Genomic DNA, 27,318 nt, shown 5'->3' on the forward strand with positions numbered 1-27,318 from the left:
TTGCTATTGGGAGCACGCAACATAAATATGATACATTCTTCTAGGAAGATTGTCAAAAAGGAGCATAAGTCGAAGTGTATTAATATATCCAGTTAGATCCACGTTCACTTAAAAGTTTAAGCCAATGGGTTATGAGTTAATTAAGATATAATAATTGATTTACACCACATCAATTCTCCGATGTGAGACTTTTCCAATACAACTCACTCACACGCGCAGCCTAACAATTTTCCTCTCACGTGTGAGCTGAGTGTTAAGCTTGTGTGAGCTCAATGTTAATCTTACTCTCCCTTAATTCAAGTATCATTTTGCATTAACTTATGGGCCCATGTTGCTACACCGTAATACTCACCTGCCCAGAAATCACAACCATTGGCTCTGATACCATTTGTTAGGAGTGCACAGTAGAAGTCCAATACATTCACTTGAGGGGATTGCCAACATCTTAACAATCACATGAAAGGTTGCAACGGATGCTTGGAACAACCATATCCATCTTAACTAAACATGTAATCGAATTTCCTAATCGAAGTTGATTTTCCTCATCTTAAATTTCATTTGTTTCACAAAAAATATAACATTTTAAAAAAAAATTCTAGGAAATCATTTTTTTTTTCAGGAAAATGATAATATTTTCCAATATTTTTTTTCCTGTATGATAAGGAAAATCTAATTTAATTTTCATAAATAGTCATATACTATTCAGACCTTAGTGACTTGCACCTGGACAATTAAGAATTTGGATGCAGGCACTAGAGTTTCAAGTCCAGCCTCGATGGACCTTGACCTAGGCACCAAGGACCTAGGCATGGGCACTGATCTTGGGTCCCCATAAGCGAAGCTCAAGGAGTCAATGCCCAAGCCTGACTCCCTAGTGTCTTGACTAGTGTCCAAAGAGGCTGAGCTTGAGGAATCAGTGCCTATACCTAAATCCCTGACACTTGGACCCGAGTCCACAGAGGCCAGGCACAGGACCTTAGCGCATGTACTTGGGTCTATCAAGGTTAGGCTTGGCACCCTAATGCCAATGCGTATGTCAATGGTGCTTGACCTCAATTATCTAGTCTCGGGTACCAAGGACCTAGTCCCCAGCATTAGAGACCCGGGCACGGACGTCAGAGACCTAGGCCTCGACTTCAGTGGACCCGGGCTCAAGCACTAGGAACTTGTTGATCATTCCTCCCAGCTTATAGTCAATTCGGCAATTTATATATGATCAATGAAGGTTTTTAGCATGTGGTAAGCAATTGCGTTGAAACGTGGACTGACCTCATCCTCCTTGCAATCGCCTTTGGAAACACGCATAGAGTTTTGAGTGGAAGAATTCGTCGTTAAAACCCGGAAATTGTAATTGAATTTTAAAGTTAGAATTTTTTTCCCTTTGCATTTTTAGTTTCGCTACTAAACGAGGTAAAAACAACCATTTTCTTCCTCGAAAGTAATTTTCAAAGAAGACATTTTCCCTTGTCATACAATGGTACAAATTCCCAAAAATAATTGCTGAACTCTTTCCTAGATTCTATTTACAATTGAATTCTCCCTCATCATACAATGTTACAAATTCCCAAAAATAAACTCAAATAACAGTCCTCTTTCTTCATTAATTTGCTTTTTCCATTTTTGCACACACCCATAAAAAGTGCTCCTCAAGGCTAAATTCCATTCATGATCGATCAAATTTAATACACTCTGTAATAAAAGTCATTCAGCTTAGGTTCTACCTTTGTATATTAAAGCTTCAACTTCTTTTGGATCGATGTACTTCGACCGGAGTCCAATAAATTCACTAGAAAAATGCTGATTTGGTAGATAAGCGAAATTTCTCCGAATTCATTTCAACGAAAAATTACTTGGATTTTTAGTCAAATACATAGATTGCAAAACAAAAACAAAAAAATAGTATAATTGAATACTTGAATATAACATTGATTTTCGACATTTTAAAGAGAAAATCATTTTCCTGAATTTAAGCATAGGTTTTCTATTAATTAGGACAACACTTTCCATTGAGTCATTTTCCTAAGTGATCCAAATATATGAAAACGAGAAAAATATCTTTAGCAAAACAAATGAAGCGATATGAAGACATTATCTTCTTGTGAACGAAATCAAACTTACGGATTAGTGAATTTCTTTGTTGCCGACATATCTGTTCTTTAGTTAGCAAATCCAATTAAATTACTTCTCGTTTGTTGATTATACCTTGTTAAGCAGCTCGAGAATTAGCAACACGGTAAAGTGGATTTCTTTTTTCCTCAAATTTGCACTTACAGGAAGTAGTTGTTGCTCCGAGGATCATTTAGAACTCTGATTGTATCTCTAGAAGGATTTGCAATGAATCGGTGTATAAATGGAGAGAAACGTTCATATAGAAGCTCCAGAGGTCGCACACTACTGCTGATTTAAGACGATACTACTCTTGAGTTCAGCGAACACAAGTTGATCAACTTGGAGCTTCATTATACCCATAATAGTTACATCCAAGAGAAAACCATGCCAATGTTTTGAAAAAGGACGTCAAATTAAATCAACAATGGAATTCAAGTAAAATACAAAATATAAATATCATCAAAAACTCTAAATTATGCCTAGCATTGTCATCAATACCTCAATTTCTTTTTTTGTCGCAAAGACCTCTAAACTATGTGCATTGTGACACCTATACTCCAAGCTTTGGTCACAGCGGTGCAAATTTTAGATATCGATGACACCCAAAAAAGGTATTAGTGTCAAAGTAGGCAAAAATGGAGGGTATTTTTATTACACCGGTACAACTGGGAGTTTTGATGATATAAAAAATTTGGGTATTGGTGTCCCATTGGGCCTATGTTGGAACTTTCGGGGATATTTTCCCTTCTATTATTTTCTTGAGGAATCAATCTAGAAAAATAAGTGTATTCACTTTTAAATAAATTGCGTCCTTTCCCATGAAGTCTTTTGAATCCTTCCAGGGCATATTCGTATCCACGCCTCATGTATATACGGTTACGCTTTTCTGTTGAATTCATGTATGGACTACTCTTTCGCAATGGGGGAAATCATATATTCAATTCTAGATTTTATTGTATGAACGCCAGTTTTATTGCATATTTAATAATTTTGTCAATATAATCCCAATCAATTGGGGGAATTCTAATGTAGTTCTTTTGGCCAATTGCGATTGAAAATCGCTATTGCTTTCAATAAAGTTGTCCATGTTAGCATATCACATAGGACGGTTGGTGATAACTAAACGCTAAGTCAACGATTTCTAATGGCAATTAGCCAGAAGATTACATTGAAATTTGGTGTAAATGTTGAAGACTGCATGGGAAAAATTAAAAAGTTCAAAAACCGAATATGCATTTGCACAATAAAGTTGTTCATGTTAGCATATCACATAGGGCGGTGATAACTAAACGCTAAGTCAACGATTTCTAATGGCAATTAGCCAAAAGATTACGTTGAAATTTGGTGTAAATGTTGAAGACTATATGAGAAAAATTAAAAAGTTCAAAAACCGAATATGCATTCACACAATAAATTTAGAACTGATTTGGTAATTACCCTTTTTGGAAGATTATATTAAAATTTGGTGTAGATGCTTAAGATGATTAAATTAGTTTGTGCAATATACTTGACATTTAGCCACGAATTTGCGGCGAAAAAATGAGGCCATGGATAGTAATTTCGTGGTATAAATGACCTGATTTTTGGCTACGAAATAAATATGCGTGGCCAATTCATTCTCCTGGTCGGCATGTCTCGTATTTAATAATCACGAAGATATTGTTAGTCGCTAGAAATAACAACTATTGCCACGAAAAGCTTTATTGTGGCCACATGTCAGCCACAGCAGATAAGATTTTTAGCTGTGAAAAATTTCGTGGCCAAAGGTTTGACCTTCTGGCCAAAAATGATATTTATTGCCAGAAAAAATACAACGAAAATTTATTATGGAGTTTTTTTTTGGTTGAAAATTTTATTATGAGGTTTAACGATACAAATGAAGTTTGAACTTTGGTTTATGTATAATGTGCTTCTCAAATTTTATCCTAATATGCAATATAGTCTCTGAATTTTCAATTTGTTCATTATGGTCACCGACTTGTGGTGTATGTTCAATTCAGCACTGGACTATGTTCAATACAATCATTTTTATTATTTTAAGTTTAAGGATAATATTAAATATTTTCATATAGTTCAGGAATTGAAATGAATATATACAAAAATTTAGAGATCATATTATACATTGAATAAAATTCAAGGATCATAGTAAAAAAATTAAAAGCACATTAGTTAAAACACATTGTGAGCTAAAACCCACCTCGCGGTGGACAATATGGTTCACGCCTCACCTCTCAACAGGCAAGGAAGAGGTTTGAAACTTCACACCCCCATTGCGCGACTCACTTGTGGCCCGTGGAAGGTGGGTCCCTACAGGTCGCCCCGGGATTATACTGCCAGCTTTCGGCTGTATAACAGTTCCCAAGTCACCGAAAAAAATAAAAAACACATTGTGAGCTTTAGCAACGAAAGTGGGTTCGTGGCTTAAGAGCTGTCCTATTGCCACGAAAAAAGCATGCTTCTTTAGCCACCGTTTGTGAAAGCAGATTGAATCCTAAAGCACCGAAAGACGTCTTTCCGCCAAACTGACCCATGCAGTCCCCCCCTTCTCTCTCCATCTGTTCTCATCGCGTTTTGTTTGGTCGTTGGAGTGGAAGTGAAAAGATGGTCTGATGTTGCGAGAGCTTGCTTGTGACCTCACGAACGACCACTCGCAGTTGGTGCAGATCACGACGTTCGTGGCGGTCCTATGCCTCTGCTTGGTCATTGGCCACTTGCTCCAGGATAACAACCGATGGGTGAACGAGTCCATCACCGCCATTTTGATTCTAGCTCTACTCTCTCCCTCCATGATTATGAACTTAATCGGTCAGAGCATGCTTGAAATCGACTCACTCTATGCCTTTTGATTCGACGCTCGACGTGGTGGTCAGTGGAGCTGGCTCCGTGAGAGAGTGATAGAGATTGCGTGGAGATGCAGGTAGTTGTTGCCACTCATGCGGTTGCTTAACACTAAGCATCTGGTCACAAGCAAGCTAAATGTCAGATTGTTCTAACCAAGGCAGATCTGAGGAATATCATGCACATACTGAGGTTTAAAAAAAATTGGCGTTTTCGTAGGTCTCAAACTAAAGGTCAGGTTGTTCTAACCAAGACAGATCTGGTGTTTCCAGTTGATGGGGTTCACTGTGCAACACAAATTGAAGACGTTACTGATGCAAAATAATAATCATCTTTTACTTTTATGCCAGATATATCCTGTGAGACCTAATGCCTTTTGATGCTTATAAATCATGCAGAGTCTGAGTTTAAACAAGTCTATCATTCAACCTGTGGTATGGAATACCATGTCACCTAGAATTAAATTAGTCAGTGATGTCTTTCTGACTGAGAACTGATTATTTCTACTCGTTTTCATTTCGGATGTTGGTGAGCTCAAAATCTGGAGACCTATAAGAACTGCGCTTGCTAAGATTGCTCGATTTGCCAAAGCTTAGTATTGACTGAAGTAACTTCTATCCTTGGCTGTAAATCACCTGCATGTGGTCAGTATTAGTCCTAGTAAAGTCCTGATGCAGGTATTTATTAAATGCTGAATCCCTTGGCATCTTAGCTACTTCTATCTGATTCCATTGATTAGCTTTTGGCCATCTGATTATATTTTGTTTTTGTCTTTTAACCAGCTCAAATGTTGTCTGTAGCAAACCAGGGAAAAAACTTGGCGTGCTGCGTGTTATTGTTTCTAGGTCAGTTTTCCCTATGTCACCGGCTTCGCCAACTGGTGTTGCTGGCTGCCGGGCCTTAAAGTCAATTAGATTTTCTTCCCTTTTTAAGGGCTAAATGAATAGTTGGGATTTGGATGAACAGTTATATCTTCACCCAGATTGGCGCTATGGTAGCAAGAGGACTTCGGCTCCTCTGCTGGAGCGCCTGACATATTACCAGATTGCCAAAGGGAGGGAGCCCCCTTATTCGCAAGCTGGGTTAGGCTTTGGCAGCCAAATCATCTCTGCCATCTGCCGAGTACTGCAGTAATCAGTACTAAGAGTGATTTCTTCGGGTTTTTCATGAAGTCCAATTCTGTTTTAATTTTCAACTGATGACAAGAAAATCTTCACCCAGGAATTTGAAGTTGTTGACTTTGTGGATTATAGAATCTTGCAGAGGCTGTAACTTTTCGTGAGCAGCAGTAAAGTAAAAGGCACGGTTCAGTTTATATAAAAAAAATCACAATAGTGAATTTCTATATTTTTTGCCCTCAATCATGTTGAAAATGGTGATCCATTTTCTAGAAATTCCTAGAGTTACTAAACTACGATCTAGAATTCCCCAGATGAAGTTCTCAGTAGCTAAAAATTGTGGCTGGAAAATGTCCAGCAAGTAATAAGCAAATAATCTCTGAACAAGTCAAAGATATGGTGGTGGCTGCAAGATGAAACCTACGTGGACAGCACTCAACATAATCCAGAATACTCTAAGGCGGTTGTACTTAGTCAGTGGAAAGGCTTATAGAAGGCCATAGCTCATTCATGTAAATGTGTGTGGGGAGTTGAAGAATAAACCCTTAACATTGTAGTCCTCCACCAATGCCACCAATACTCCTACAATTATATTGTTAAAACTATTTTGTTCAACTAATAAAACTATCTTTTCTTGTCCCTTATCCATCCTCTATCAACTAAACCAAATATATATTCCACAGATACACTTGCACATATCAAAACACAAACTATCATCGATACTAAAAATCATGCTTCATGCCCATTCAAATTTTCAACAAATCCAAATAGCATCTGACATGAAATAATTATCTAGTATAATGCATTTTAGCACTACTTGTCAATACCATATAAAAAGATTATGACAACGATCGTCTCTCCAGCATTTTGTTCTTGGGGGATGTACAAATTGTAAGGATCAATGTGCTCAATTGTTTCCGTTGCGTTTTCAAACTGTGCACAAGAGACAAGCGTGGATGGTTTGCGCGAGGCTTGTCCGGTTCATAAAATTTGCTTTCCATATCAGGTACTTGTGAATATCTAAGCCCAAAGATCACGTTCTGTCCATTTCTAATACAACCACGAGACCGGCACCTTTATATATAATGATGTGCCAGAGCAATGCACAGTGGATGTCCGTTGGGAGGTTTGGATTACAAAGAATTTGAATCTTAAATGCTTTCATCACTTAAGTCTTATTTTACTCGTTTTTGATCCAATGGCTAATTCGGACTATTACAAGGGGATCAAAATTTCTACATTCCTACTCTTTGGCTGGTGTTATCACGTCGCGAAGAGTAGATTACAAGCATGAGGGAGGCTTTTGTTTGCCGTGAGAGGTACCTTGCGCATTTTTGCAATCGGATGATGCCTTTCCACCTCTTCCATCATACTCCAAGTCGATGTCTCTAAGTTCGATGCCTGTTCATGGAACAGCTGGGCTGCAATTAATATTAACTGCAACTAACGAACTTGTAGTGCCGCGGATGTTTCTGAACCCAACGTCACTGATCTTCACTTTTGAGGCCTTCAGGAAGGAGGGCAAGAATGAACATGGTCAGTATCTTGTGTTGTCACGTTCCCGTAAGTATGATAAACGACAGTGTCATATAATAAAATAAATTGGAACTGTTCTATTAGCAGAGTAGCAGAGAAAATCTATGCTTTTTCCCGTCTTGAGAACATATAGCAACTTCATATTCAAACCATCTAGCAGGTATATAAATCACCAGATGAAGTTTTCCTTCCCCTTTTAAAAAGGTATAGTAAAATCATGCCCGGACGTGATAACATGTAGAGTCCGCGTGTGTATGTGCATGTGACCATGACCGTGATTTTCATGTAAATACTTCCATGAATCTTTTCCTTCTATTCTCCTCTTTGTCGATTGCACCAAGTTGATCTTCTAGTAGGTGCGAAATGCGGTGCATGTTGCCAAAGAGAACGGATACCTGGTTTCGACATTTTTTTGATGGGCAGTACTGCTGATCAATGATTATAGGATTGCCAGCATTTTTGACGATGATGTCTTGAAAGGTGATGTCTTGAACAACGCCTTGGTATGAGGGAGCCCGCGTTTTGATCCTCATGCCATTCTGTGTGTCCGTGAAGGTGCAGTTCCTAACAAAAACCGTAGTTACAGGCGGTTCATTTGGCGTACCCCCGAGGCTCCCGACACTGATTCCATGCCCGGGCCCGCAAGCAATGCCCGTCACTTTTATGTTTTTGCTGCCAGGCCCAAGAGATATGCAGTCATCTCCGGTAGATATGACCGAGTCCCTGACGAAAACGTTGCTGGAGCGAGCCATGTGGATTCCATCGGTATTCGGACTGTCCTCAGGAGCTGTAATTGTGACATGATCAAAGGTGATGTCTTTGCAGGAGAAAAGATTGAAGTGGAAGTTCTTGCTGTTGAGAGATGTCACATGGCGAATCCATGCTTTCGTCACGAAATCAAGCCTCATTGTCTGGTGAAAATAGACGCACAGTGGAAGAAAATCACACAAAACGTTAGTGATTTTAACTTGGCTTTTACATCTATGAAATGGGTTTCCTCAACTTAAGAAAGCTGTAAAAAATAAGGGAAGGAAAAGAAAGAAAAGAAACATACCACTGAGAGAGACTTGCAATTGGGGTTTTTGCGGCAGTCATTATACGGCCAAGAAGCAGCTCCTTGGCCATCAAGCACTCCTCCGGTAATCCTCAGCCTATCAATGAACCTGAATGTAATCCAATGGTCGATACCGAGTTGAGGGCTATTAGAAGCTCTCAGAGCCCCTTTGATCTGAAATTCTATCGGGCCATTGCAGGGACCCACGAGCCGCACTGGACCCAACAGGTAAGTTCCGCTTGGGATTAAGATGATACTGGTCCCTTGCGAGTGACAAGCTCTATTCCATGCATTGGATAAAGCCTACAAAAATCATATGCTTATATCTTGCATTATGAGGCCATGCTAAGAACCATGCAGTGACTATGAAATGTAAATGGTGTTAAATTGTTGAAAAAAAAGAATGGTGTTAAATTACTTTGCTGTTGTCAGTCTTCCCATCACCGACTGCTCCAAATTTTTTGATATTGAAGACACCTGCTTGTGCTTGATTGCTAGTGAGTGCCAACTTAAGTATTAACAAGCTCACGGTTGGAAAAGTAAATCTCCACTCCATTTCTTCCTGCTTGTCACTTCTGAACTGTGTGTTCGTTGTGACTCTGAGAGAAGAAATGTCCTGATATTTATACAAGTGTTTTTTGTGTCGAAAATGGCAGCAACATTACTGTGCTTCTGTTTCTTCTTCCTTTGCACTTTCCAGTTGGAGGAACATAGTAATCCGATCGTCTGCCTCGAGTGGCCTGTATAATTAATATATTGTGAAAATGGATTATCTGAAGTTATTGAGTTGATTCCTGTTTCCTTGTGCGAAACAACCATATTTGTCTCAACGAATCTGGCATCCTTAAGCTTTCCCATTACTGAATTTCTTTCTTTCTGACGTATCTCCTATTTAGTTACCAAAGCAATCTAATTACAAGGAGTAATGGATTATCTGAAGGTCATCTAGGAATCTGATTGTGTCCTTAAATGGATCTGTAATCAATGGATGTGTTCAATGGACATAAACAGTCATATGGAAGCTCGAGAAGTCGTGTACTCCTGCTGGTTTATGACAGTAATTTTAATGAAAAATTCGTCTAGTGCTAATGAGCCATTAGGTGAGCACAATTCCCTCACACTTAGGACCGTCAAACAGGTGGCCAGTTTGGATTTAGGTTGGATCGAAAATGGTTTAACCCAAATTGATCAATTTAACTCATTTTGACTCATTTATATACAATACAGATTCAGTGACTTGTGTCTAATATGACCCATTTACTAAAATAATTTCATATTACATACAACCTATAAGAATCTATATCCACCTATTAACTCACTTTAAACTTTTATGTGTATATGGGCAGCAGAACAGCGCAAGTGCTAAAACTTGGCATGGGGATACTTAAGCGCTAAAAAAGTTATGAAATGCACATTTAAGTGTTATTTAAAAAAAAATAAAATTGGGACACCTGGGTATCAAGTCCAGCAATCCTAACTAGAAATCATATGTGATAATTCTTTATTAATATAGCTTGCTTATGTGGCTTGCCAGAGAGCTCGAGAAGTCGTGTACTTGACAGCTAAATCATCTTCGCCATCTGCGAGTACCGCAGGAATTAGTGCCAGGAGTGATATCTTTTGGTTTTTCGTGAAGTGCATTTCGATTTTAGTTTTCAACCAATGACAAGAAAATCTTCGCAAGGAATTCAACGTTGTTAACCTTTGTGTTTTATAGAAACTTGCAGAGGCTAGCGGTAGTGAAGTGAAAGGCACGATTCAATTTATATCAAATTCGTAATGCAAATATATAAATATATATATATATATATATATATGTATATATATTATACGGCATCGTCTTCTTTTGGATATTTAGGCTACGTTTGGTAAAAAGTGTTCCTATTCCCCGGAACAAAAATTTCTGTTCTTTTGTTCCGGGGAACAAATTTGGAATAAAAATAAAAAGTAGAAAAAAAGTTGTTTATTGTTCTAGGAACAATTCCAAGAAACAATTTTTCTCTCTTCTATTTTTTTTCTTCTCTTTCTTTTCTTCTTTTCTTCTTCTTCTTCCTTTTGACCGGTTGTCGGCCTTTGCCATGGCTGGCGACCTTGCTGAAGCGTCGCTGACCCCGGAGACGTCGAGCCATGGCGGCCACAAAGAGAAAAGAAAGAAAAAAAAAGAAAAGAAAATAAAAATATTGAAAAATTAAAAGAAACAACAAAATTTTATAAGTGTACTAAACGCATTTCTATTTCTGGAATAGAAATTTTTTAGTTACCAAACGAGTTCTTATACTCAGAAATTGTTCTTGAAAAAAAAATTATTTATGTTCAAAAATTGTTTCCCGGAACATAAACATTACCAAATGTGCCCTTAGCAGCATTTTGCGGTGGGGGTGGTGTACAGATTGCAAGGATCAATGTGCTCAATCGTTTATCCATTGGGTTTTAATACTTTTTCACAGGGAGACAAGTATGCACGGTTTGCATAAGCCTCGTCCATTTCATAAATTCGCTTTCCATCTCACTTGCTTGTGAAAATCCGAGCCCGAAGATCGTGTTGTGTCCAGTTTTAATTCAAAGTCAAGGTTGGCACCTTTTTATCTAATGATGTGCGAGAGCATTACAAAGTGGATGTCCTTTGGAAGTTTTGATTACAAAGAATCTGAATCTTCAATGCGTTCGTCATGTAAGTCTTATTTTTTTCTTCTCATGATGAGAAATCATAATTACAAAAATTAGGGAAATTGCAATACAGGTAACTTCAGTACATTCGGCAGAGTGATACAAAGGCCATCTACTCTTTGGCTGATGCTGTGAATTTGATTAGAGGACTGTAACAGATGATTGATTCTGTGCCGATCCAGGGATGAGCTAGATAAAATGGAGCTTGCGGAGAGTAGAACTTTTCCAGCACGAGGGAGGATTTTGTGTGCCATAAGCGGTACCTTGCGCATTTTCACAAACTGATGATGCTTTTTCATTATTTCCATCACTTCCATCATACTTTAAGTCAATGTCTCTAAGTTCGATGCCTGTGCATGGAACAGCTGGGCTGCAATTAATATTAATTGCAACTGACGAACTTGAAGTGCCTCTGATGTTGCTGAACTTAACGTTGCTGATCTTTACTTGTGAGGACTTCAGGAAGGATGACAAGAATGAACATGGTCAGTATCTTGTGTTGTCATGTTCGTAAGTATAATAACCGAAAGTGTCATATAATGAATTAATGCTTTTTCCCGTTTTGAGAACTTATAGCAACTTCATTTTCACACCATTCTAGCAGGTATGGTAATGACCAGATGAAGTTTTTCTTGCCCTTTTAAAAAGGTAAGAGTAAAATGATGCCTGGACGTGATAACATGTAGAGTCCGTGTGTGTTTGTGTGTGTGAGACCATGACCGTGGTTTTCGTGTAAATACTTCCATGAATCTTTTCCCTCTATTCTCCCGTTTGGTGTATTGCATGAAGGTGATCTTCTAGTAGGTGCAAAATGTCGTGCATGTTGCCAAAGAGAACGTATACCTGGGAGCTACATGTTTTTGATGGGCAGTATTGCTGTTCAATGATTATAGGATTGTCAGCATTTTTGACGTTAATGTCTTGAAAGGTGATGTCTTTAACAGCGCCTTGGAATGAGGGAGCCCTCGTTTTGATCCGCAAGGCATTCGTAGTGCCTGTGAAGGTGCTGCTCCCTAAGAACACCTTAGCCACGGCCGGTTCATTTGGCGTACCTCCAAGGCTCCCGATACTTATACCGTGCCCAGGCCCGCAAGTAATGTCTGTCATGTTTATGTTTTTGCTTCCAGGCCCTAGAGATATGCAGTCGTCTCCGGTGCCTATGTCCGAATCTCTGATGAAAACGTTGCTGGAGAGAGCCATGTGGATTCCATCAGTATTCGGGCTTTCGTCCGGAGCTTTTATGGTAACGCGCTCAAAGGTGATGTTTTTGCAGGAGAAAATATTGAAGTGGAAGTTCTTGCTGTTGAGAGATGTCACATCGTGAATCCGTGCGTTCGACACGAAATCAAGTCTCATGGTCTGGTGAAAATAGACGCACAGTGGGAGAAAATCACACACAACGTCAGTGCTTTTTAACTTGGCTTCCAAATCTATGAAATGGGTTTTCTCTACTTAAGAAAGCTGTAAAAAAAAAGAGGGAAGGAAAAGAAAGAAAAGAAACATACCACTGGAAGTGCCTGGCAATTGGGGTTTTTCTTGCAGTCGTTAGACGGCCATGCAGCAGCTCCTTGGCCATCAAGCACTCCTCCTCCGGTAATCGTCAGATCCTCAATGTACCTGAATGTAATCCAATGATCGATACCGAGTTGAGGGCTATTAAAAGCCTTCAGATCCCCTTTGATTTGAAATTCTATTGCGCCATTGCAAGGACCCGCGAGCCGCACTGGACCCAGCAGATAAGTGCCGCTTGGGATTAAAACGACAGCGGTCCCTCGCGAGTTACAAGCTTTACTCCACGCATCGGATAAAGCCTACAAAAATCATACGCTCCATGTCTTACATTACGTGAAAGCAAAAGGGCACGCAAAGACGAACGAAATGTAAATGGTGTTAAAATTACTTTGCTACCGTCAGTATTTCCATCATCAACTGCTCCAAAATCTTTGATATTGAAGACATTTCGTGCTTGTGCTTGATTCTTAGCGAGCGACGACATAAGCATGAGCATAAGCAAGCTCGCGGTTGGAAAGGTCAATCTCCATTCCATTTCTGCTTTTCCCTTTTTTTTACTGTGCGTCGGTTGCGACTGTGACTGAAGAAATGTTTCTCACTGATATGAATAAGAAACAATAAAAAGTATATCAGATTTTTATAAGCTTTACAAGATGACTAGTAAGGTAACAAGATCTTCGAGATTCTTCCATGTCTCTTACAAGTAGCAACATGATGACTGGATAAGGTTCTTTGATTTTGTGCCTTTTGCAGCCTGAGGAAAGTAGAGAAATCCGCTTCCCTGCCAGTATAATTAATGTGTTGTGGAAAATGATGCTGAGACATTTACCGGCAAGCTTGAAAATAGGGTGTGAAGATATTGTGACCGGAGTCACTCCTGTTTCCTTTTCTGAAAGGATCATATTTGTCGCACGAATTCCTCAAGTGTCATTTGGTTGTCGAGATTCGATTGAAATATGATAGGATAAAGGGGATTTGATATCCTTTAATCATTCTCCGGATTGTAGAAATATCCAATCCAATATTTGATTCAACCTTAGGAAGATTTTGAAATTTTTGAAAATCTAAAACTTAAGATAGGACCAAAAGTCTTTTAAAATCATTATTTTTCTAAAAATCTTTAAAAATCTCATCTCCAACGATCTCCTTATGTACATAACAACTCAAACCCTCTCAACCACTGTCATCAATAAGCAATCTCTAGGATATCGACCTCGGGAGCTTGACGACTTTCAATAGACAATATACGAAATTTTGAACCTCTCCAATATTTCATCAAACACTTGATCAACGCCTCAGTTCAGAGTTGACCAAGAAAGAGATCGTGGAACAATGGTTGAAATGGGATTAAAAAATTCTCCCATTTTCATCCATTAAATAATAGTTAATTACTTGAAAAGTCTATTTTAAATTTTCAAATTGCAAAAATTTAGTTGTCAAAATAGAATTTTGAGTTATTAAATAGTAAAATAATAAAAATTCATAAATTGAAGCACTGCTCCTAAAGGGCAAGTCAGATTCCTTTCCTAATTTTAATTATTAGATCTTTTTTAATCGATTCTTTATCACATTGTGATATTTTCCAGCGTTGGATGGACACATTCGGAAACAATGAGATGTTGACAAAAATATCAAAGATGGGCATTCCTGATTATTATTTTACAACATGCCAATAGTTCCTTGATTTTGGCTAAGTAATTGTTTTTAAATCACAGTTGAAAATTGTCCAAAAAAATTCCAAACCTGTTGTATGATAACTAACTCACTTATGAACCTTTTTTAGTTGTGCCGAATTAATTGTAAACCTTATGACAACTTGTCAATTTAGTCATAAACATTTTGATCATTTGTTAGTTTAGTCCTAAACCTTCTAATGATTTGCTAATTTAGTCTTTCTGACCAATTTTAACTAGAATTTCGTAATGTGGTAGTTCAATCAGCGATCGTTTTAGATGATACGATCTTTGTGCATAGATAATTTTTTAAAATATTATGTTTTCTCCTTTCTTCTCTTTACTTTGTCTTTTTTATTTTCTCTTTTACCCTCTACCGAGTCTTGTTGATGGCGGAAAAAGAAAAAGAACATGGAAAAAGGAAAAAAAGAAAGAGAAAATAAAAGGAAAGGAAAAAATTCATAAATTTACAAAAAAAAAAATTATAAATATTACTGATGTTAGCACAAATTATATCACATAGGACAATTGCCGATGATTTCCAATCAAAATTAGCTAAAATGATTAAATTAGTAAATCATTTAAATGTTTAGGACTAAATTGACAAGTTGTCGAGATATTTATGACTTAGAGAACACAATTAAAAGGCTTATGACTAAATTGACCGTCATATAATAAGATTTTTTAGATTTTTTTCCCGTGAAGAAAGTGAGTATTGGATGAAAATTGTAGACAATTCTTAGTGGGACCCACACCACTCTCCACTTGTCTGGTCATATAAGCATATTTGAGTTTTGTTTCTTCATAAGGAAAAGATAAGTATTCAATTTCAAACTTATTTTGAATCTGTTGAAACCTTGTCAATACATGCCGGTTTGCGATTGTTGCAGCCCTGATTTGATGCGAATTGCTCATTAGTTTTATGCTATCCCATTGAAAAAAGCATGTGTAGTGATATAATAATCTGTTATGGCAAATTTCATATTCTCTTGGGAAAGAAATTATGTCATGAATGAATCAAATTCTATTGGAAATCAATTCATGTATGATGACCATGTCTAGATCTCCCGATTTGATGTGCATTTGGTTCCAACTTGAGGCTAGTTTGGTTATGGGATTAGGGATGAGCATTGTTTAGGTGGCGATTCCCACCTTGGAGCCATGAACCACACACTAAAGATCGATTCTGAAAAATTGAAATCGGGAACCACCCGTTAGTCCTATGGATCCACTCGAAAACCAAACCGCCAAGCTGATCCAATTCCCAGGTGGGTTCATGGAAGCGGTCCCATCAAGCTTGGCACATTCACTGCAACATTTTTCGATAAACCAAAGTAAAGCAAAAAACAAATAACTTCCTTATTCTTAATTGCAAGAATAGTAAAAGAATTGAAGAAATATTAAAAGTTGAGAGTTGACATTGTGAGTTGATGGGCGTTGAGATTGAAAGTCAAGCCGTGAGTGAGAGATAGAGAAATGACTCATGCGAGGTGAGAGTAAGACAAGACAAACACTCAATTAATGAGTGTTAAACTTCATATTAGGGATTTTAGGGTTTTCATTTTTCTTAAATTTTTTTGGTCAGAAATTTTTCTTAAAAATTAAATATATATTTATATATTATAGGTCGGGTTCTTATGGGTGGGTGAGTGATTTCACATTTAGAATTAAGAATCAGACCGGTAGCTACTAGTTCCAATTATTGAAATCAAAAACCGAACTGGTTTTCTTGGGAACCATTGGTTTCAGTCAAGTCCAGTCTGGTCCTATTCTAGGCAGTTCCCAATTCTTTTGCACACCCCTATAGGAGATCATATATGTTCATGCTATGAAAGTATTATAGTGAATCTCGTGCCAATTTTACTAGAATTATAGTCATAAACGAACTTGAATATGCCAAAATACAAGTATTACATACTGACCGTGGTTGCTTTGTTTAATTCGGTATCAATTTGGTCTTGGATTGATGTTACTTAATCAAGCAGGATCATATGCGTTTGCAGGAAGATAGGGCTTCAATGTCATGTGAATTGGTCATCAAACGATCACGATTTGCGGTCTTCTATGCTCCGTTACAGTTCTGAACGTGTGCTAGAATGTGTGGAATAGGCAAGAATTAGATGGATGTTGTCTTAGTTTGGTTGGTTGCCTTTTTTATTGCCCGTGGATGAGTGATATGCGCGTGCATGATTAAATGAGTCTTGGCCTGATAAATGATTTAGAGCACTCTCATATTAATTGAAGTTTAATTACATGATTCTTGCAATTCCAAAGCAAACCCTCTACTAGTATCCATATTCTAAAGGTGATCTGGTAGATAGCCAAGCCTAGGGAAATCTCTCAACAAAGCCGGTCAATGAGGCCCCTCGAAATATTGCATGGACGACACTTGCCAACAAAATACCAATATTCTCTCCCTCACCTTCAACGCTCACCATTCAACGCTTACTTAGAAGAGCTACTGCTTAGATCTAATTGATCCTTCAAGTGCGTTTGTGCCAACATAGTGCGCACAATGCCAATTGCAACCTACTCATTTCATAGATGTGCACTTTTGAGATAATGGCATGTGCAAATTAAGAGTGATTTTGGAACAAATAAAATAAAATAATAATAATAGAAGTGGTTGGTTCTAGGAATAGTCGATTCTCATCTTGAGACTTGAAATTAGACTGGAAATGATCGGTTGTCATTTTGTGGAATCGGTAACCGGTCTACTATGTTCTAGAAATTGGCGAATTCTTTTTTCCTTTTGGCTTCTTTTATTCTATATAAGTAGGAGTTTCTCAAAGTTACAAGGAAAATCTAATGCACCAATTAAAGTTTATTTTAGAATAAAGAAATTAGAAATCTTAGGCGGCCCAGTTCCCAGGTTCCCAATTTTTAGAATTGAGGACTGGACCGGTCCTCTAGAAAACCATCCCGAACCGACTTGCTCCATATAGTCCGGTCCGGTCCGGTCCGACTGTCGGGTTAAACCTAGACCGATGCGCACACGGGGGAACGTGTTGGATAGAATCGGAAAGAGTGTCCCTCGGTTTCCGTTTTCGTAGTCTGAAGCGAGATGCGTCCGACACGTGTGATGTCGCAGCGCCGTCTTCCTCACGTGTCAAGCCCGCCTGCAAACACTCGGCATTAAACTCACTTTTCCCGGCAAACTAAAACACACGCACTCTCTCTCTCTCTCTCTCTCTTCTCTCTCTGATGCCTCGCGTTCTGTTTGCGCCGGAGTGAAAGCGAGAAGACGATGACGGTGGCGATGACGTTGCGGGAGCTCGCCGCCAACCTCGGGACCGAGCACGCGCAGGTGGTGCCGATCACGGTGTTCGTCGCCGTCCTCTGCCTCTGCCTGGTCGTCGGCCACTTGCTCGAGGAGAACCGATGGGTGAACGAGTCCATCACCGCCATCTTGATCGTACCGCCACCTCTCTCTCTCTCTCTCTCTGGTTGAGATCCACACGCGTGCTGCCTTCTTGGTTCTGGCCGTTTTGTGAAAATCTGAGCTGAAAGTAACGTTAGACTAGCGCTCCTTGAAGACGATAGTGCTTTGTCGATCATAGTAGGAGCTGCTGCTGCTTCTGACAGTGGCTCGAACATGAAGCATTTGGCCATGGTTTTGATAGCTTTCGAGTCGTGAGATAATTATCGCTATTTCTTTTGTACAACAGGCCAGAGCAGTTTGTTTCTTTCTGACCGACCATTAGAAAATCATGCTAGATGAACGCCGTTCTATGTGGTTCAAAGTAGTAGTTTGATGTAGTTAAGGTTGCAGATGTACATGAATGTCATCAACTATAACCGAGTAGGAAATCACTCGTAAAACTGCATTTAGAGAAATGGTACTTGTGCTACACTCTGGCTCCAGGGAAAAGAAATGATGGCTGGAAATCGTTATTTTAGTTCGATTTTGCGTTTTCTTGTTGTGTTCATTATATCAGATTTTGTTACATAAGTGCGGAAGTGCAAATTAACTGAGTACAATTTTGCTAATCGAGACAATCTTTTCTTACTGGGGTAAAGAATCATCGTCTGAAGAATAGCATAATAATTTACAGAATTCGTGCATAGCATGTGTTTATTGCTCCTACACATTTGCAGCACTACTAATATCTGATGTAATGGGATATGCTTCATTTCTTTAATTACTAGTTGACTTGGCATTCTGAAAGTATCAAAACATGAAGCAGTAGAGCTACATATTGAATCTCTTTCGATTGTGCAGAACTCTGGAGTTATGCTAATCTGCTAGTATTGCTTTTGCACAGGGTTGTCTTAGCGGAACTATTATCTTGGTCCTGAGCAAGGGAAAAAATTCTCACATTCTGACGTTCAACGAAGAATTGTTCTTCATATATCTCCTTCCACCTATAATATTCAATGCTGGGTGAAAATGGCTTTCTCATGAACTATTTTGAAACGTCTTCAATGGATTTGTCATCTGTGAGACAAGTGGCTGAATAGATATGCTTACTTTCAGATTTCAGGTCAAGAAGAAACAGTTCTTCCAAAATTTCTTCACCATAATGCTCTTTGGGGTGGTTGGCGTATTTATTTCAACCTTCATAATAACAGTTGGTATATCACTTAGCAATTCTTTGTCGATTCTTTGAACCATCTACTTACAGTAATCTTCTTCATTGAAAGTCCCATTTTCTGATATCAGTCTAAGTTTTGATCTTCTTTACTATTGGCTTAGGCAGCTGGTGGCTTTTCCCCAGGTTAAATTTCATTGGTCTGACAGCTCGAGACTACCTTGGTGAGGTCATTGTCTTTTTTGCCTAACCCTAAAATAATAACCGTTTCATCAGATTTTTAACAGCTTGCTGCAATGTCTTTGTTAACATTAGTGGTTGGGACAATATTTTCATCAACAGATACAGTGTGCACACTCCAGGTTGGTTTATGATGTTTCTCTATCTTCTTTCCTCTATTGTCTGAAGACTTCCTATTGTATTATTCGAATGTGTAGGTTCTCCATCAAGATGAGACTCCTCTGCTGTATAGCCTAGTCTTCGGAGAAGGAGTGGTGAATGATGCAACATCAGTGGTTCTTTTCAATGCAGTGCAGAAGCTCGATGTTACCAGACTTGACAGCAAGAATGCCCTTCATATAATTGGAGACTTTCTTTACTTATTTTCCACCAGTACTGGTTTAGGGGTTATTGTAAGTATAAGATAAGCTGCACGCATTATGTTAAATTAGAACTAACTGATTTGTGACTTTATGCATCTATAGTGCACGTGTTACATGATTGCTTGATGTGTAATGAGCCACTGGCATTGATTTGATTCTGATACGGTGTGAATCGCGGTAGTAAAACTTTGGCTAAACCCTAAACCCTAAATAGAAGTAAAACCTTGGATATACCTGAATACATGCTATGAGTGGTATAAATCGAATAGATACACCATGCGAGATTGTGCTACTTCATGGTGTGGCTTCAGTCCAAATGCCCTGCATGTATTTAAGAACAAGATCAGATTGATCTATGAGCCGATGGTGAGTGATATAATACTGCAATCTTGTGAAGCCCCCAGTTGGATGCTTCCAATGAACCTCAAGTGACAGGTTCTTTTCTATGTAAAAGATCATTTTGGATCTCCTTGTTTATGTTGACATTGACACTTTTTTTTTTTTTGGTGATCATTGGAAACTGACACTAATGCGGTGCCTTAAAATAAAATGTCCTCCACAAGTCTCTTTTGACTTGTCTTCTTGTATGATACTATTGCTTACATTTTATGCAGGCTGGACTTCTGACGTCATTTTGCCTCAAAATGTTATACTTCGGAAGGTAAGCTCTTCTAAACTGCAAAGATATTTGTTTGCTGCAGAGGACACGCCAAAGATGGCGTTGGTGCTAGATCTTTTAGATTACTGGCTGTTGAGTCTACAGACTTCGCCATGAGTAAGAAACTAATTTCTAAGCCTTTGTTTATCTTTTCTGGGTATTTACCTTCAGACATTCAAGTGTGAGGGAAATTGCATTGATGGTCCTGATGGCATATCTTTCTTACATGTTAGCTGAGGTACGTATTCTGGAAGACATCATTAGCTTCTAGTCTAGCCACAAATGAGTCAATTCTTAACATCTGAGATGATCCTTGCTCTCTGTACAGCTTTTGGAGTTAAGTGGGATTCTGACTGTTTTCTTTTGTGGCATTCTCATGTCACACTATGCATGGCATAATGTGACTGAGAGCTCAAGAATTACGACCAGGCATGTAGAATGGTGATGTTAAGATCATTCTTCAGTATCAACCTTGGATAAGACTGACACTTAAATGCTGTAAAATAACTTTCTGTAGGCATGTGTTTGCAATGATGTCCTTTGTTGCTGAAACATTTATATTCCTCTATGTGGGAATGGATGCTCTTGACATCGAGAAGTGGAAGATGACAAAGTTGAGGTACTAATTTTCAGCCTGCAGTTAGTTGCTGTGGAGAATAAGTCAGACTTGAACTGGTGGTCATTGCTTGTGAGCTGTCTGGATGCCTTCCTCCATTTTCTTTTATCCCTGATCCCTTTCATCACTCTATGATCTGAAATTTTGGGGCATCACTTGAAAAGAGCAAAAATGCTAAAGTTAACACAATTTGCTTCTCATAATATATAATGCATATCTTAAATCTTAAAGAAGACGGTTAAGCAGTCTATTAATGATAACATCAATTTTCTATTGCCAATCTTGCAATCTCGTCTTAACCTTCCTTCTAGCTGTATCGGCCAAAAATGGCACACCCTGTGTGACTTTTCCCTAAAGTAACCGTATTATCTAGAGAAGTTGAAGAGAAGCCATGAACTGGAAGGATCTGTTGTTTTTGGTGGTTGCCTGCTGTCTTTGGTCTGCTGTTACTGATCCACATGGGACTATGCCTAGCCATATGCTTGTGGCTCCTTGAAGGAGCCATCGGACATAGCAAAGCACCGAGGATAATTTTTGTTCAAGAGTCTATGCCTGCTATTTCTGTTTCAGATATCGTCTTGATTGTATCAACTCATAGTGGCCCTACAAATGCACAGTTAGTTGCAACATCCAGATTTTATTCAAGTTACAAGGGAGACAAGCAGTTTCAGTGTCATTTTTTGGCAAATCTCTGCTCCTTCCAACTTTTTCTCTGTTGCAGTTTAGGGACTTCACTAGGCATCTACGGTACCTTACTTATGCTTATATTGGTCGGCCGTGCTGCATTTGTGTTCCCTCTGTCAGTTTTTTCCAACTACATGAATAGACGTGCTGAGAGGTCATCAATGATTACCCTCAACCATCAGGTTAACATTTTCCTGGTTTTTCGTTCCATTTAATGTGCTATGAAGCAGAGCATTTCATGTTTCCCCATCAGTAAACTTGCTATCTTTACTAGGTAGTAATTTGGTGGGCCGGACTGATGAGAGGGGCAGTTTCCATTGCTCTGGCTTTTAAACAGGTGCGTTGCACATTCAGCTAGAAATTTTAGAGTCCAAGGTAACTACATGTAAGTTACAGATATTCGCTTGCTTGGATAATCTTAAACTAACGAGCCATTTCTCTTTGTTTGCATTCCAAGTTCACATATTCTGGAGTCACAAGTGATCCTGTCAATGCCACGATGGTTACTAACACCATAATCGTCGTCCTATTTAGTACATTGGTATGGTCTGTCAGTGGTCTTTACCTGGAATTAATTCCCATAGCTTTGAGCTCCACCCACACACCTCTTTTCCCCTTTACGGGTGGCATTCTATGAATTTTAATGAGCAGACCCCGATTGAACTGATGGTGAGTGCAGGTGTTTGGGTTTCTGACAAAGCCACTGATTTATTGTCTGCTACCGCATAGCACAGCCAACGGTCAGCAACCTCGAGAAGCAAAAATGCCGAAAGAGGATATGACCGTGCCAATGCTATCCATGGAAGAGTCTGCTGCCACCAACATCCTTCGTGCGAAGGACAGTTTGTCAATGTTGATAGAGAGGCCAGTGCACACTATACATTCCTACTGGAGGAAGTTCGATGATGCTTACATGAGACCTATATTCGGCGGGCCATGCCGCAACAACTCTGTGTGTTAGTTACTGAAGAGGACTGGCTAACCATACCGGTTTCGGTTGTTTGAGCACTGACGCAAGTAGTATGACTTTCCGTCCCCAGATTATGCACAAGTCATGCATATGTCAAAGCGTACCCATTTCGGCTGTTCAAGGTCGCTTCTAGGTGTCCGGACTCGAGGGGAAAGCAGCTGGTAGACAGAGATGCGCGCTCAAAGAATCTCGAATTCCTCTCTTTTGGTGAACACCTAGGAGGAACATGTCTATGACGAATTTTCCTTGTGTTTTGGCCAAACTTGTCGGACGTGCATCTGTCTGGTTTTTCTTCTTTTTTTTTTTGCCTTTTTTGGTGCTGTTGCCATCGGTTACCAATCATGTAAATCGGCAACATTTACAGGTTGAAGATCGAAATCGCACGTTGTGCATGAAATCGTCATGCAAGATGGTTAGAACAAGTATCTCGCAACAGGTTGAGCAAAGGATCTTGTAATTAGCAAAACGCACAAAACATGTACGTGTTTTGTCAAATGGCAATCATGGCTCTCTTTCGACCAGAAGAGAAGGAGCTTCATTGAGGGGCCCGCGTTAATATTAACCGGTCTGGTTCTAGAAATTGTGCCATATCCATCCTCGTGGACCATGTGATCATCCATGACGAAGGTATTGGGTACCGGGCATGTCCATCACCGGTCAAAAGAGGCTTCCGAAACTCGACATGGAACTCTTAAGCAGCTTAGACCGAGACCTGGAGTAGCTCTGTGGATAGACTAGATTGCACAGAAAACATTTCATACTTGCAAATGAAAATGTCAAAGTTTTACACATTCATGTTTCTCCGATTGTACTTTACAGGGGTTAGAATTTCCCAAGGATAGGTCTAACCTAAAATACCATGTCAGGAAAGCAGAGACTACGATTACTGTGCCGTTTCAGACAAAAGATTTTCATCCTGTACAAAGGTAGAGAGATTACTAAACTGAAATTGTCCCCTAAAAACACTGATTGCAGAAATCCATAAAAACTACTTCAGCAAGTCCAGCAACCAAGGCACCCCTGCAAGCAGCACAAGATACAAAATACAGTCAAATGTAAGGCAGGCTTTAACCGAGGTAGAACATATCAGCACACATGGAAAAACCAAGTTTAGCAATATGCAAATCAAGAGGCGAGGCTAAGTGTTTCTTATTCATGTCAACTGCACACTGAAAAGGAGAGGAAAAGAGAAACAAAACAATTAATCAAGCAACTCTGACGACCAATGATCCCTAGAGCTAACATTGAGCAATGACAGTACTGGCTTAATAGGACTGGAGTTGCCATATCTATAAGGGCATGATAAACTAGAACATCTAGAAACGCATACAAGACTGTAAATTGGAAAATGTACTAATATAAAGAGATTCAATAAAAAACACAATCAACAAAGGAACCGGAAGAAACCAGACAGGAAGGGGAGCAATTCATCAAAACTCTCTCAGATCATATACCCTGAGGAATCATATATGCTGTTTTAGACTAATTAGAACGGTATGACTCAAAAAGAGTACTCAAAAACAAACTCATACAATCTTGCATTTCTTTTTTCAAGAATATTGAAAATACAAAGACCTGGGAACCAACAGCCAGCAACACCTGTGCTAAGATCTTCTGAGAAAGCACTAAATATAATTCATTTAGAACAGAAATCACAGAGATCCATCTCAGATTACTAACCAGCCAACACATTCAACTACGATCTTCTGATCAGGTGTCGCTGTGCCAAAACTTCAGGTATTCCAAGGGCTTGAATTCTTTCACATCCAAAAATCTCTTGAAGCTTTGCATCACAGAGAATCACCATCGTGTTTCGAGGATCCTGAAATGTATATGAAGCCAAAACAAAGTCAACACTATCACTTTGCTGTGACTTTTCACTTGGACTCTTCACTAGTTTGGCAAAAATAATGTGGCCAAACAGAAAGCATCTCGTACAGCATGATGATTTTGAAAGGCAGGTGCACAAGGATGAGAGAAGCTGAGGCACAGAACTCAAGACCTCTTGGGTCTTGAGTTGGCTCCTCTTAAGAGTAATAATGGTAATACATTGCATGCATCAATGTGCAGACATAATGGATACACTCTCTGTCACTAAAATTTCGGCTTTAAACTGGCAGAGTGAAATTTAACATGCCACACCAAATATTTTAAATGACTTTGTTCTATTGCACCAAGTCTTTGACTTCGGGTAAAATGAGATCACTAACTTGCCCCCGGAACATGGCCCTCCTACAAGACCTCTAGGAGGCATCATTAGCTTTCTATCAGATTGATCCTGGTAAAATTCTGCAGACAGCTTTTAACCAATGTGGCAATCAACTTAGTAAAGCAATTCATGATAAAGAAATCGAAGGGTCACAGATCAACACAAAATCATTGAAGCTCAACGAATTGAAACAGTTATGTATCAATCTCCCAAACCATCCTTCAGAATCCTCGATATGAAAGAAGTGCTAAGCATGAGCAATGCTTCCAATAACTCAGTCACAGCTACTACCTGCAGCTGGTTGACATTTATGTACTCCCAAATCCGTCTGGTGATTTCTGACTGAAGCATCTCTGACTCGCTAACCCCAAAAAAGTTTGCCAGTTCTTCAGATATTTTGACTGATGGACCAGTTTCAGTACTGCTCCTGACTCCAGAATCAGGTTCTACCTTGAGCTTCTTTGACTCTGATGCTTCTAAAGAAAACATAGCAGGAAATCATTCACCACAAAGTTAAGTTTAACACATATTCATTTGCAAAAAGAGGTTGCTTGGACACTATACGTACTAGTGGGTTCCATAGAGCTGATGTGCTTAGCTAGTAATTTGTTCATCTTGAACATGTCAGTGCAATCTGTTTCGAACACCAAACGCAGCTCATCATTGCAAATTATCTTTCTCTTGTTATTTGGGTCTTGGAGATTGTTCTTCCTAATATATGCCCATAGTTGCCTCACGATCTACGTACAAAAGTTAAGAGATTCTTCCTCAATATGTAAGCGAATAGTGAGAATCCAGACAATTCAGATTTAAAGCCATGATAGGACTTGGAACCTCAGTTCTAGGCATTGCCGGCTGACCGACAATGGCCTGAAGCTCTGGAGAAACATTGCAGAGTTTGTTTAGTCCCCCAGGGCCACCTCTTCTTTTGCCTTTAGCCGGAGCGCTGCAATTATAAAAGCCAAATGTATCATCGAAGCATTTAGCTCTACCACAACTTGATTGATAAAGCATTTATATATGTCAACAAAGAGAAACGTTGATGAAGCACAACAAAAAGAAGCAAGCGGACAAATAGACCCAACACAGATAGAAACGAGTTGGACAAAGTAACTTCTAATGCCTCAACCTCAGCAGTTATATGAATATAGCACTAGCAGGCCCTTCTCAAACCAGTAAAAAGAATAACCCCGAGAAGGTACTCTGCCAGAAAAATCATTTAAAATGCTGTGTAATGTTAGGCCAGGAATTGATGGCCAATGGAAACAATTACCCACTGCTTCAACAACTAACACGTACACTCTGCCATCTTATGCAGCCATCTAGCAAAACGTTCGTCCCAGAACCAATTCCTCTTGTCAAAACAAACTTTCATTTCAACAGACATTTCCGACTGTTCATATCTTTTTGGACCTGAAGCGTTAATGCCGAGCACCGTCTTGATAATAGCATAACCCATCTCAACAACATGAACCGAAAACTCCGTTCTATTACACCCACAGTAACCTTAATCAACCATCCTCGAGCCTATTTTCCCTTTTCCATCTCCCAAAATTCAAAGTACCCAACACTCTTTATCTTTATCCCCAATCTTCTCAGCCACCTGCCACAAACCAACCCCAGACAGACCCATTAGCCCTCACACGAAAATACCCGCAAAGAACAAAACCAGAGCCTGCTTTACCCTTCTTCTCCACCTCACGAGCACAAACCCATTAATAACTCCCTAAAGGGCGAACCGATAGAAAACAATTTCTCATAAAAATCGCACCTTTCGCTCCCTCAGGCACCGACAAGCCACTAACAAGCACAGAAAGCCCCAAAATCGACCAGAAATCGACGCAAAGATCGCACCTTTCCTTGGCCGGAAGGGAGACCGGCTGGACCTGGTGCACATGGGGATGGTGCTGGGCATGGAGATCGGGGCGGACGGGCGGGAAGGAGTGGAAGGCAGAGGGGGAGGGGTGGAAATTGGCGGGTGGCTGCTGCTGCTGCGGGTGCTGCGGCTGCGGGGGGTGGTGGTGGTGGTGGTGGGGAGGACCACGTGCGGCGGCTGCGGCGGCGGCTGCGGCGGGGGAGGGGCGGAGGAGGACTGGAAGAGGAAGTGGATCTGGGCGCGGATGAAGTCGACCTTGTGGGAGAGGTCGACGCCGAGCTTGGACTGGAGCTGCTGGACGACGTCGCCGAAGGAGTTGAGGGGAGGGCCGTTGGGCTTGGCGGTGGCGCCGGAGCTGGAGCTGGAGGAGGAGGAGGAGGAGGAGGAGGAGGAGCCCCTGAGGAGGGACTGGAGAGCCTGCGATATCTCTTGGTCTGTGGCCATCTCACTGTGCCCCTTCGACCATCAATTTTAACGATTCAAAAAAAAAATTCCCCTCTCTCTCTCTCTACACACGACTTCCCCTCTCTCTCTCTCTCTCTACCTCTCTGTCTCTCTCTCTCTCTCTACCTCTCTGTAACTCTGTCTCTCTCTCTCTCTCTCGACCTATTAGTTCTGTATCTCTCTCTCTCTTTCTCTCTCCCCCACGCTGTTCTTGTGAAAT

At 39.7% G+C, this 27,318-nt stretch overlaps 2 protein-coding genes, 1 long non-coding RNA gene and 1 other non-coding gene across 4 annotated transcripts; 2 read left to right on the top strand and 2 right to left on the bottom strand.

Annotated features, from left to right (window-relative positions):
- Positions 1 to 5,375: 5,375 nt before the first annotated feature.
- LOC108960448 lies at positions 5,376 to 6,171 on the top strand. Its single transcript, XR_005551868.1, has 2 exons — positions 5,376 to 5,624; positions 5,730 to 6,171. It is a non-coding gene; the product is annotated as an uncharacterized LOC108960448 (long non-coding RNA).
- A 1,711-nt stretch (positions 6,172 to 7,882) lies between these two features.
- Positions 7,883 to 13,369, bottom strand: LOC104451303 (exopolygalacturonase). The gene is made up of 6 exons (XM_039314282.1): positions 13,223 to 13,369; positions 12,828 to 13,133; positions 12,166 to 12,681; positions 11,586 to 11,778; positions 8,656 to 8,870; positions 7,883 to 8,512 (listed from the first exon to the last, which is right to left on the bottom strand). Exons 1-6 carry the CDS (start codon positions 13,367 to 13,369, stop codon positions 7,883 to 7,885), a joined length of 2,007 nt encoding a protein of 668 aa, XP_039170216.1.
- Positions 13,370 to 17,723: 4,354 nt separating this feature from the next.
- LOC104451304 (sodium/hydrogen exchanger 4) lies at positions 17,724 to 23,015 on the top strand. The gene is made up of 14 exons (XM_010066001.3): positions 17,724 to 17,922; positions 18,773 to 18,891; positions 18,985 to 19,082; positions 19,204 to 19,263; positions 19,355 to 19,401; positions 19,477 to 19,671; positions 20,256 to 20,302; positions 20,471 to 20,537; positions 20,628 to 20,728; positions 20,817 to 20,918; positions 21,637 to 21,781; positions 21,874 to 21,936; positions 22,057 to 22,140; positions 22,279 to 23,015. Exons 1-14 carry the CDS (start codon positions 17,755 to 17,757, stop codon positions 22,558 to 22,560), a joined length of 1,578 nt encoding a protein of 525 aa, XP_010064303.2. The 5' UTR covers positions 17,724 to 17,754; the 3' UTR covers positions 22,561 to 23,015.
- A 293-nt stretch (positions 23,016 to 23,308) lies between these two features.
- LOC104451305 lies at positions 23,309 to 27,223 on the bottom strand. The gene is made up of 6 exons (XR_005552236.1): positions 26,633 to 27,223; positions 25,613 to 25,724; positions 25,347 to 25,518; positions 25,070 to 25,254; positions 24,250 to 24,391; positions 23,309 to 23,589 (listed from the first exon to the last, which is right to left on the bottom strand). It is a non-coding gene; the product is annotated as an uncharacterized LOC104451305 (transcript).
- Between the last annotated feature and the right edge of the window lie 95 nt (positions 27,224 to 27,318).

Source organism: Eucalyptus grandis, chromosome 6, assembly GCF_016545825.1.
Source record: "Eucalyptus grandis isolate ANBG69807.140 chromosome 6, ASM1654582v1, whole genome shotgun sequence".
Classification (NCBI taxonomy): Eukaryota; Viridiplantae; Streptophyta; class Magnoliopsida; order Myrtales; family Myrtaceae; genus Eucalyptus; species Eucalyptus grandis.

Bases quoted from the DNA above. Each gene is read 5' to 3' on its own strand.
- LOC104451304 (XM_010066001.3), top strand. From the start codon at position 17,755: ATGACGGTGGCGATGACGTTGCGGGAGCTCGCCGCCAACCTCGGGACC. The intron at 19,672-20,255 runs GTAAGTATAAGA...CATTTTATGCAG, and splicing joins GTACTGGTTTAGGGGTTATT to GCTGGACTTCTGACGTCATT. The intron at 20,538-20,627 runs GTACGTATTCTG...CTCTCTGTACAG, and splicing joins TTTCTTACATGTTAGCTGAG to CTTTTGGAGTTAAGTGGGAT.
- LOC104451303 (XM_039314282.1), bottom strand. From the start codon at position 13,369: ATGGAATGGAGATTGACCTTTCCAACCGCGAGCTTGCTTATGCTCATG. The intron at 11,779-12,165 runs GTATACGTTCTC...TCCTTCCTGAAG, and splicing joins CAAAAACATGTAGCTCCCAG to TCCTCACAAGTAAAGATCAG. The intron at 8,871-11,585 runs GTACCGCTTATG...TGTTGGGTCCAG, and splicing joins AGTTTGTGAAAATGCGCAAG to TGCGGCTCGTGGGTCCCTGC.